Genomic DNA, 12,018 nt, shown 5'->3' on the forward strand with positions numbered 1-12,018 from the left:
CTCAGTCAACAGCCAACCTCCATTTTTTTTAGACCAAACTCTTCCAGAGCAGGAGGAATTACAGTTGTTTATAAACACCCAATTCTCCCCAGCCAGGATTTTATGGCCCCGCCTGCCCACCGGGATACTACGGTCCCACCAAACTGAATGGAGATTTAAATGGCTCGCCGCATCTGTCAAGGGAGACACGCACACAGCAGAGCCATAAAACACTGGCCCCCATCTCTCTCCTGAAGCTGGGACAGCTCATCTCAGTCACCTCATTAATCATACAGCTACCTACACTTAGGTGTTGTGGCACAGTGGGTAGTGTCCCTGCCTCTGAACCAGAAGCTCTGGGTTCAAGACCCACTCAAGGACTTGATGGCCAAGGAAGGTACATTCATAATGCAGCCAAACAGGTTGAGTATCAACCTGCAAATCCTTCCAACACATGCCAATGTCAGGTAGTGAGATTCCTGGTTAGCCATGTGATGGAAAGAACAATGGAGCTTCTACCATCACTATCCATAGCTTCAAACTACAACACACATGTAAAAGTGCATGTTGTCATAGCAACTTGGATTCCCTGAGTGAACTGTGACACACCACCACCATTTCTTCATTATGGTGGGCACCACAAGTGAGGCCAACCCTGCCCTCAGCTGACACCCGCCAACCTGGATGACTCCCCTCCCTCCTGTCTTGAGGTGCTGAGGCCAGCTGGAGCCATTTTCCTGCTCTCTCGCTTGGAGATCAGCACAAACTGGAAATGGAAGCTGGCACCTTCAACACTTTGGACCATCGAGGAAGCTGCATCATAAATAATGCAGTAATATGTGTGGAGAAAAACCCTGTCTTAAAAATATATTCTTATCAGTGGAGGATTATTGAAACTAGGAACAGCCGGGTAGCAAAGAAGGGGAGAGAGAGAGAAATAGGAGGTATGTCTGAGCTTGTAATCCACCATATGCTGTGCTCCTGCAGTCTCAGCTGTCCCAGTGTGCTGGGCTAAGGCCAATCACTTTCCACACAGTGAGGGTGGGAAAATCAGAAAGGAGAGTCAACCCAGCATACTTTCTAGTAACCGCATACAAGATGGCAATGGCACAAGCCTGGGAGGAGTTCAGCTGCCTGAGCCTTTGGATGTCGGGGAGTGCTACCGCGCGCAAACACACAGAGAATGCAGCACTCAAAGAAGCCAGTTACGGAAATTCATTGAAATGTTCATATATTGGACGGTTTTCGAACTGTTGCATGTTTTAAACTGCTCACAAAGATGATTACTATAGAGTCCGCCAGCCCCCACCATTGTTGGTAGATTCAAACCTCCAGTCCCCCTTTACATATAGCAATGAGCCAAAAATTCCCAATTAAAACACCCCTTTAAAAACTAAGGAAAATAATTAAAGTGAACATCACCTACAGATCTTCAGCGGCTGGGCAAGTTATCTCTATTTTGACATTAAGGAGGCTGTTTCTTACTGACAAAATGTAATTTAATTTAGCGAAGTCAAAGAATAAGTGACTCACAAAAAGAATTACATGGTTGTTATCTGTCAGACTGTCAGGAAGAATTACATGGACATTATCATCTTAACGATTCAGGCTGCCTTTTGTCTTCTAAGGGATGTTGTTTTTCTTCACACTTATTAATTAATCACATCTACACATAGCTAACATTCTTCTACCTGACAACGAAACTTCAGTCTCAGTGTTGCTAAGTACTGTATTTAATTACAAACTATTAAGCAAAAATGGTCATGATCTTTGGCATATTTCTGTCATCCCTAGTTTGATCAATTTTTTCTATAAAAAGAAATAATAAGACAATCACCCAAGACAAGGACTCAGTAGAATGCTAGCCAGTTAAGGGTGCCACTTACCCAGAATCTTGCTGATGTTGGAGTTGTGCATGTCGGGGAAGGCTTGAAGAATCTTTCGCCTCTCATCCTTGGCCCAGACCATGAACGCGTTCATTGGCCGCTTGATATGGGGCTCATTACTGCTCCGGCCTCGAGCTTCCCTATAGATCCTGGGTTCAGACACACCCGCATTTCCTGCCAGTAGCAGTGGAAGAGGAAATATTAACATTGTGCACTTAAGATTTTTTACCATTTGCAAGCTTCTAAATAGATGTTCTGGTCATTTAGCTCATTGCTGTTTGTGGGACCTTGCTACATACAAATTGGTGGCTGCATTTATGACAAGAGGAAGTTGCATTTACGCAGCATTTTTAACAAAGTAAAAATGTCCCAAAGAGCTCCACAGGAGATTTATCAAACAAAATTTGACACTGAGCTACATAAAGAGTTATTAGAACTGGTAATGGAAGTCGATCGTAAGGAGCGTCTCAAAGAAAGAGAGGGTGAAATTTCAGAATTTAGGGCCTAGATAGCTGAAGGCATGACTACCAATGGTGGGGTCAAAGAAATGGGGGTGCACAGGATTTGGAGGAATACTGAGTTCTCAGAGGATTTTAGGACTGGAAGAGGCTACAGAGAGGGATGGGAGAGGCTATAGACAGATCTGAACGCCAGAATTCATTGTACATATGCACTAATATCACACAACCTATCACCTCTGAAATTATATCTCATTAGAGTTCATAAATCAGAGCTGGACATTTCAGTCTTCACTGGATCAATGTGGAATTCCTTGCCCAATACTTGTGGGAGCACCTTCACCACAGGACTGCAGCAGTTCAAGAGGAAAGCTCGCCACCATCCTCTTCGGAAAACTAAAGATGGGCACCGGCCTTGCCAGTGTTTCCCGTATTCCAAGAACGAAAATGATCCTGTCAACGCAGACTCCCAGAAGCTAATGCATGGAACTATACTTCCTGGTGCCGATCCATGTCTTTTGTGGGCTAATTGAGTTTAAGCCATTAAATTTATGCAGTGCGTGTACAGCCATGTGAATCAGACATACACAGCAGATACTTCAGTTTGCTGAAAGTACACATGCAGTTAGAGCAGCATGTTGAGCTTCAGAAGAAACCAATGTAACACTGGCAGGGGCTAGTGCTCTGATGAAGGGTTTCTTTCTGATATGCTGACCTGACTTTCCTCTTTTCAGACGCGAATGATTCTGCTATCTCCTATTCCCCCAACTGAGAAAATGCCACCACAGGGCCGCTAAGCTATTCTTTGAATTGGCCAATAACACCCCACAGCCTGTGAGTGATGGTGCTGCAGTACAGAACAAGTTAATGGCAGAGCCACCATGGATAGTCACAAACACAACATCAGGCTCAAGCCCCTACCTTGAAGGGGTGTAAGGGTCAATCAAATCTATTCTGACGATAGTTAATCAGTGATGGTGATGTTAAACTTCTCCTTCTTCAATTATATACAGTGCACATCACTTTAATGATTTCCCATTCTTCCCCTAATCCTACATCTTACATAGAACTACTTGGAATACAGACCCCAGAAACAGGCCATTCAGCCCAACTGGTTCATGCTGCACTTGAGCATCCTCCCATTCTTTCTTATTAGTATAACCCTCGCTTCCCTTCACCCTTATCTAGCTTCCCATTAAATGCATCTGTACTCTTCAGCTCAACCACTCTCTGTGGTAGTGAGTTCCACATACTCACCACTTTCTGGGTAAAGAGGTTTTTTCTCAATTCTCTAATGGATTTCTTGGTGACTATCTTATAGCCTCTTTCTCTGTTTTGCTCTTTCTCTGTGTCCACTCTATCAAAACCTTTTATAATTTTAAACGCCCCTCTTAGGTCACCCCTCTGCCTTCTGTTTTCAAGAGAAAAATGAACCAGCCTGTTCATCCTCTCCCAATAGGCGTAACTCCTTTCCTGAGGAGTCTTAGCTTCACTTACCTGCGTTCTCAGATGTACTTCTTGTACGTTGTCCACCTTTGGCTTCACAGCCTCTGCAAATCTACTCAATTCCCTATAACACCCACTTAGAATTGTATCCCTATTGAATTCCGGTCAATGACAGATGCAGCGTATGTTCTGCAGTTGTCTTATGATCGGGGGATATTACATCTAAAGGGCAATTATACTTTCGACCTCCTGTTGCAATCTATCTCAAAACACAGAGCCTCCATTCTGACCATCACTACAATGTTAATTGGTCCCTGCAAATCTCAATAACTGCTGAGCAATTATTGTTTGCTTCTAGTTCAATAAATAAAAGGTGCATTATGCGTTTCCCATTTCCACTTACATATACCTGCTTAAATCTGCTAGCTTGTAAATCTGTACTGCAGCATGAAGCTGTACTTATGATTTTTAATTTCTGTGCAGATCTCACTTCTCTTTCGTACTCATGTATGCTGATGAAGATTTAAAACATCCCTTTAAACAGCAAGTTATCTCACCATAAATTTCTAGAAAACCATATTTTCCAGAGAGACTGCAGCATAAAATCTGCATCTTTCAGGCAAGAGCAAAACACACGCACTTTGTAAACTGAAGTGCTAAGCCCTTTAAATTGAATGGAACCATTTTAACAAAAAAAGATACTAACCATCTGATTCTCCACCCACGCTGAAGTCCACCATTGCATGTCCAAACTTCCCATCTTCTGGTCGCTTCTCAGTCAGATGCTGGGCGAGACTTTCCAACGAAGTTTTCTCATGTACCTGTAAATTAGAGGTACGCACTTATAACCAAAATAGGTGGTGTCTGAATCAAAGATGTGGCAGCTTTCTGGTACATACTTAGAATGAAAACTATTTCTTCCCTCTCCTTTTAGTTGCTTTTTAAGTAAGTGACATCTTGAAGAATAAAGTAGGGTATGCCTTTATATATATTTATTTTAACTTGTTTAACTTTTCTTGGGGTGTGGGCAGCAATGTCAAGGCTACATTTATTGACAACCCTTTGTTGCCCTGATGACTCAGTGGCTTACTAGGGCCAAAGAGGGGATTAGGAGTCAACCATCTTATGTGAGATCAGGACGAAAGTTAACTAAACCAGGTAAGGACAGCAGGTTCCCTTCCGTGAAAGGCATTAGCAAACCAGTTGGAGTTTTAAACAGTCCAGCAGCTTTCATGGTTGCACTTAATTTGAAGCCAATGCACAAATTGTGCTAAGAAAAGACAATGTACAGAAAAATGTCATTATACAATAGCTTGGAAATTGTAACCATAGTTACTCCTAATATTCAATCAGTTGTAATTTCTTTCGATACGTTTTTTCCAACTATTCCTTAGATCGCATGAAACCAGTTTTGCAAACTCTTTGCAAACTGGTCTGTGTTTGTATAATGTCATATAACTTATTTTTAATAGTTTTAGTGTCTTATTTCAACATATCTTTTCAGTGCAAATTTCAAAGAAACCTCACAGAAATGACAAGCATGTGCTGAATCTCAGCCCTCAGAAAGTTCTTTGATAACACGTTAAGTTTGGTTATGCTGTATTAAACATCATGGCCAATTTTGAAATGCAAAGTGCAGCCTCTGATGTTTGTCCAAAACTGCTAGGGGATTTTGGCCAAGGTTTCTCTCTCAACACAGCCGACATAACTGTATTCCCCAATAAAACATGACTCTCTCGCACCCTGGCTGCTCCCCCTGATACAGCCCTCATCTCTGCTCCCTTAACTCCATGGGACACAGACTTGAATGCATATGCCAGATAACTGGTTTAGCCATTCACTGGAGGTCTGGCTAGAATACATGAAGCACTATTGGATTCTGCTGTTGTCTACTAAAACTGCTCGATATTGCAGGAACATCCTGGAATGCAATGGTAACCCTCAGCTTCTTTTCTCTACTGCAGACTGTCTTCTTAAACCCCTCTTCCCTGTCTCTTCCATCCACATGCCCAACAACAAGTGTGAGGTGCTCATGGACTTCTTTTCCACCAAGATTGGTGCCTCAGCCGCCCCTGCTGTTTCCTTCCTTCCACTAGCTCACCAGACTGACCTTTCTCTAAAGTACCCCCTGCCCCTGAACTTCTCCAGTTTCACAGCTATCAGCCATCTGCTTCTCCGAGCTCATCCTGTTCGTGAGACATTGCTCAATCAACCCTATTCCCACTGATCTGACTAACCACCTTCCCATCCTGGTCCCCATGTTAGCTGATACTGTTGATGGTTTTGCTTCTCAGGTTCTGTCCCTCTCTCCTTTAAATCTGTCATCATCATCCCTCCCCTGAAAAGCCAACCCTTAACCCGATCGTCCTTGCAAATTACCAGCCGATCTCCAACGTCTCTTTCCTCTCCAAAGTCATTTAACATGATGTCACCTCCCAAATCCATGCCCATCTTTCCTGGAACTCCATGTTTGAATCCTTCCAATCAGGTTTCCGACCTGCCACAGTCCCAAAGCAGCTCTCATCAAAGTCAGAATAAAATTCTGTGTGACAAAGTAAACTATCCCTCCTCATCCTTCTCAACCTGTTTGCAGCCTTGGACATGGTTGACCACACCATCCTCCTTAAACACCTCTTCGCTGTTGTCCAGCTGGGTGGGACTGCACTCGCCTGGTTCCATTCTTATCCATCTATCTATTTTGCCAGCCGTGGCTCAGTTGGTCCCTGGGTCAAGTCCCACTCTAAGGCTTAAGCACAAAAATCAAGGCGGACACTCGAGTGTAGTGCAGCGCTATCAGAGGTGCTATTTTTAAGACGACACATTAGCCCGAGACCCCAACTGCCTGTTCAGGTGGATGTAAAATATCCCATGACACTATTTCAAAGAGCAGGGGAGTTATCCTCGTGTCCTAGCCAATATTAATGCCTCACTCAACATCAGAAAAACAAACTGCGTGGTCATTGCTGTTTATGGGAGTTTGCTGTGCTGCTGTGTGCAAAGTGACTGTTGTGTTTCCTACATTACAACAGTGACTGCATTTCAAAGTACCTCATTGGCTGTAAAGTGTTTTGAAACATCGGGTGGTCATCAAAAGTGCTTTATAAATGCAAGTCTTTTTTTCTTCCTTTTAATTGTAGCAAGGGCATCACTTGCAATGGCTTTCCTTCCTGCTCCTGCACTGCTATCTCTGGTGTCCCTCAAGGATTTGCCCTTGGCCCCCTCCTATTTCTCATCCACATGCTGTCCCTTGTGATCGTCCAAAAGCACAGTAATAGTTTTCACACGTACACTGACGACCTAAACACCATCTCTCACAACTCTTCCACTCAATTAGCAGACTGCTCATCTGACATCCAGTGCCGGATCAGCAAAAATTTCCTTTAATTAAATAGGTGGAAGACTGAATCTATTGTCTTCAGTCCCTTTTTGTCACCATTCCCTAGCTACCAACTCCAACCCTCTGTTTGGCAACTGTCTGAGGCTGAACCAGACAATTTGCAACCCTGGTGGCATATTTGACCCTAAGAAGCCTTCCAAACACAGATCCACACCATCACTAAGACTGCCTATTTCCAATTCTGCAACATCGCCCAATCTCTCCAAGCACCCCCACCCCCCCAAACCCTTCCTCAGTCCATTTGCTGCTGAAACCCTCATTCGTGTTGCTTCTAGACTTGACTATTCCAATGCACTCTTGGCCTCTCACATTCTACCCTCCATAAACTAGAGGCTATCCAAAGCTCTGCTGCCTGTGTCCTTACTTGCATCAAGTCCCGTTCACCCATCATCCCAATGTTGTCTGACCTACATCAGCTCCTATTCAAACAAAACTTTGATTTTAAAATTCTCATCCTTCCTTTCAAATCCCTCCAGGGTCTCGTTCCTCCCTACCTCTCTAATCTCCTCCGGCCCCCAGCCCTGTCATCAGCTGCTAGTCCCCAAGCTCTGGAAAGCCCTCCCTACACCTCTCTACCTCGCTTTCTTTCTTTAAGATACTCCTTAAAACCTACCTATTTGGCCAAGTTTTTGATCGTCTGCCCTAATATCTCTTCATATTGCTTGGTGCTTTATAACACTCCTGTGAAGCACCTTGGGGTGTTTCATTATGTTAAAGGTGACACAGAACTACAAGTTTTTATTTTGTTGTAACACTATCCAGGATTTATGCTCATGTCGAGCAAGACGCTAATCCAAGAACCTCATCTTGCAAAAATCAATCCTGGTATATTCCCCCAGATCTCCAACCAAAAAACTCAAGCAACAACAACTTGCATTATATAGCACCCTTTTCATAGCAAAACATCCCAAAGCACTTCACAGCAGCTTTGTCAGACAGTTTGACAGCGAGCCACATAAGAAAGAATTAGGACAGGTCGAGTTAGTTTTAGGAAGGATTGTAAAGGAGGAGAGAGGTGGAGAGGTTTAGAGAGCGAAGAGCCTTGCTTTTACAAAATCATCTTTCATGACCATAGAACTGTCCCAAAGCACTTCATAGCCAATGAAGTACTTTTGAAGTGTAGTCACTGTTATAATGTAGGAACCATGGCAGCCAATTTGCACACATCAAGCTCCCTGATTGAGTGATATTCCAGAGACCTAGGCTGCTGAAGGCACGGCTGCCAATGGTGGGGTGATGAAAACCGGGGATGTGCGAAGGAACAGACTTGGAGCAGTTCAAACATTTCTTTTATAGGGAGATGGTTTTAATCTACCCTACCTGTTGGGAAACAGACAGAACGGGCTGGATGCTGGTTTTACATTCAGCTCAATTTTACCCCCACTGAAGTGAATGGGGAGTAACATCAGGAAGGCTGATCGCAGGCTGAAAAATCCAAATTCTACCTGATCCTGCGGGCTGCCTGCCTGTCAACTTAGATTAAAATTGACCCCATGCATGATGTACAGTACTTCATGTGCTGGTCAGGAGGGCTGAATGTAGCAGAGACTACCGGTGAGAATAAATACAAGAGGGAAAGATATCAAATAATCAGCAAGTGCCACTTTCAATTAAATCCCGTTACTGTTCTCTTTCACTGTTAGGTATTTAAGGAAACAATTACAGACACAGGCTGTGCGACTGAAATTCAGATTCCGACAGTTGCATTCCTCTAATTGTTTGTAGGTTCAGAGAATGAAGGGAAATTAGCATTAATACCTGGGGAAAGAAAATCCTGTTGCTGGAGTGGAATTTACACATGTTTTTAGATAACACACTTTCAACATGCTTTTAATGATCCCACCCTGGCAGATGGCAGGCAAATAAATGGAAAGACAAGAGCGATAAAAATAAATGTTTTCTTTTTTAATGGACAATACAAAATGATCTGTGCACATTGTAAGGGGAAGTGACAAGTGCTGTCAGAGCGGGGAAGATGATAAACATTTCATTAATATGCAGTTCATCGTGTTTTATTTATAAAGTCAGGCTATTTATAAAAAAACATAGATCGTTATCAGCATTACGCTGTGATACTCCGAATCCTAACAGCTACTGTTCGAATTGAACAGCATTCTGTTTAAGGAGTCTCGCCCTTCTTTTGCCAAGTGGGACCATGGTGGTCAGACCTGTTGAAAATAATGACATTTTCTGAAATCCTTTGAAAAGAAGGGTTAAAGAAAATGATAGTAGTTTATGGCTGTATCAATAATTCAATCGCATCTTAATAATTTAACACCTGAGATACAGGTTGGTTTTAAATATTTATAAGGCCAATAGTTCTTAAAAAAAAAATAAAGAAAATTTATCCCTAAATTGTCGAAAGCATGCAAGTTATTTACATGATATTGGTACATAAATGTCAAATAGACACAAGGACATGCAATAATTTAGAGGTGGAAATAGTTCAATATCTGATTTGATATATGGTGACTATAGACACAAATAACAAAAGAACTTTCAAATCTAATTAGCATCTTATCATGGCCTTGGGACAGCCCAAAGTACTTTACAACTAATTAATTACTTTTAAATCACAAGTGTGGCAGTCAATTTGCATTCAGCAAAGTCCCGCAAACCGGTAATGACATAAATGATCTGTTTTAGCGATGCTGGTTGATAAATATTGGTCAGGACACTGGGGAGCACTCCCTTGTCCTTCTTCAAAATAGAACTAAGAGATTTTTTACATCCTCCTGAGAGGGCAGACGAGCCCTCACTTTAACTTCTCATCCGAAAGACAAGCACATCAGACAATGCAGCATTCTCTCAGTTTATATCCTCTAATCTGTGGTACACTAAGATATATTTTTGCAGTTTCTGATTTTGAACATTAGTAGCAAATAGTTCTACAGACTTAGCCAGTGCTGTAGTAAATAGCTGAACATTAGCTCATTCTTAAATTTTTTATTGCATTTTTATCGGAGATTTTCCAGAAATCCTAGAAAGTCTACATGGGCTAAGTGTGTAATGGCCTCTTTTTGGGTAATATGCTTTCAGTAGACACACAAACTAGGAATCTTAAGCATTGTCACGTGGTGCTTAGGCCACATCCCAATAGTTAGGACGAGCTGCCACATTTCCAGAGGCAAAGTGCTCCTGGGGCAAAATCCACCTTCAGTGGCTTGCCTCACCTGCAGTGGTCCTCTGGAAGTCTTGGGAGTGCTAGTGGATCAAGGTTTGGGGGAAAAGAATTGGGAGGATTTTTTTGAAAAAATATACTTTATTCATAAAATATCTGAAAGAACATGACAAAACATTTCTAAATCGCCATCACAAAAAGTGCAATCAGATTCAACTTTTCCACATGGGTCATGAGGTGGAAAAGGAACTGGGAGGCGGGTGGGGATGCGATCAGGCCAGGGGCAGCCCAGAGTACCATGTAGAAGCTGGAATGGAGCACCCCTTTTCTTCCCAGCTCCACATCTAGTGTGATAGAAACTTACATTAGTTTGGTGGTGGTCTCTTTAAGGACTGCCGGTCCTTCTAGGCCACTTGTAGACCAGTAACACTAAGAGGAGTCAGATCCAGCACCCGCGCCATTCCAGGAAGACAGATTTCAAGGACGGGTTGTGCTCATTTTCACATTAAAATGAGATCCACACTCATTTCGGGCAGACTTCAGGTCGACTAAAGAAGTAAGGCCCCTGACGATTTCAGTGTGGTTTGGGCTCCTGTATCATACCTCAGTTAAAGCTGTCATTGTTACCCCCGTTTAATGCCTGTGAAAAAGCCAAGGACGTTGGCAGATTTAAACCCTGACGTATTTTGAATATAAACCTTGACACAATTAATCGAGGATTAAAAATATAATGTTGAAACATTGATTTGCAAAATTAATCAAATGGAGATGTTGTATAAATAGACTAAAAGTGACCAGTGAATATTTATTTCCTGGAAGATTTTGATCTTCTGAGTTTCATACAAAATTGGCATTCTTTGATTTGTTGCAGTGCCAGTTAATATGGTGACCCCCTTGGTGATTTGTTAGGTTGTGTTTAATGCGAGTTGTAAGGTACAGATCTTAATTAACTCTCCCCACCCATCCACAAAAAAAAATCAACATTCCAAATAAAAATCTGTTAAAGTGTTGATAGCAAGAGAGATTGCTGCATTACCTATCGCAATGTTAATGTTGCAATCCTGTCACAATGAAGTGCATGCTTTAGTTGTAAGTGAGAGCAGCTGATACTAACTGGGGAAAGGTTAGGGCATTATTCTTAAGTATATATAAGAACCGGTTTGTACCTGCGTGGGGGGAAGGTAATGGGAGTCTGTGCCTGTATTACCTGGGTTTTGTGAATAAACCGATGTTAAAAAAGACTGGCTCCAGATTCCTCCTTTACTCAGTGAATGAGCAACTAATCATAGCATATAATATAAATTAAGAACCTTACATTTTTGGGCAAATCTGAGTCCAGTATAACTGAATGACCTGTAAGCATTTGCCAACGACCTTTTTTCATTCCATGTGATGTGAGCATTGCTGGCTGGGCCAGCATTTATTGCCCATCACTAGTTGCCCTTGAGAAGGTGGTGACGAGCTGCCTTCTTGAACCACTGCAGTCCATGTGGTGTAGGTACACCCACAGTGCAGTTAGGGAGGGGGTTTCAGGATTTTGACCCAGCGAAAGTGAAGGAATGGTGATATATTTCCAAGTCAGGAAGGTGATTGACTTGGAGGGAAACTTCTAGGTGGTGGTGTTCCCATGTATCTGTTCCTGCAGTGCAACTTGTAAATGGTACACACTGCTACCACTGTGCATCGGTGGTGGAGGGAGTGAATGTTTATGGATGGGGTGCCAATCAAGTG

At 42.5% G+C, this 12,018-nt stretch overlaps 1 protein-coding gene across 11 annotated transcripts in view; it reads right to left on the minus strand.

The window, feature by feature from the left end:
* The window catches only part of sox5 (SRY-box transcription factor 5), a 322,851-nt gene that overhangs the window by 15,564 nt on the left and 295,269 nt on the right, over nt 1-12,018 (minus strand). For all 11 annotated transcript variants that reach the window (XM_078553632.1, XM_078553638.1, XM_078553630.1 and 8 more), the window contains 2 exons: nt 4,476-4,590; nt 1,866-2,039 (listed from right to left, as the gene is read on the minus strand). In XM_078553632.1, coding sequence (XP_078409758.1) covers nt 1,866-2,039; nt 4,476-4,590 — 289 coding nt within the window. The remainder of the gene's footprint in view (nt 1-1,865; nt 2,040-4,475; nt 4,591-12,018) is intronic.

This window comes from Cetorhinus maximus, chromosome 12, assembly GCF_964194155.1.
Source record: "Cetorhinus maximus chromosome 12, sCetMax3.hap1.1, whole genome shotgun sequence".
In the NCBI taxonomy this organism is placed as follows: domain Eukaryota; kingdom Metazoa; phylum Chordata; class Chondrichthyes; order Lamniformes; family Cetorhinidae; genus Cetorhinus; species Cetorhinus maximus.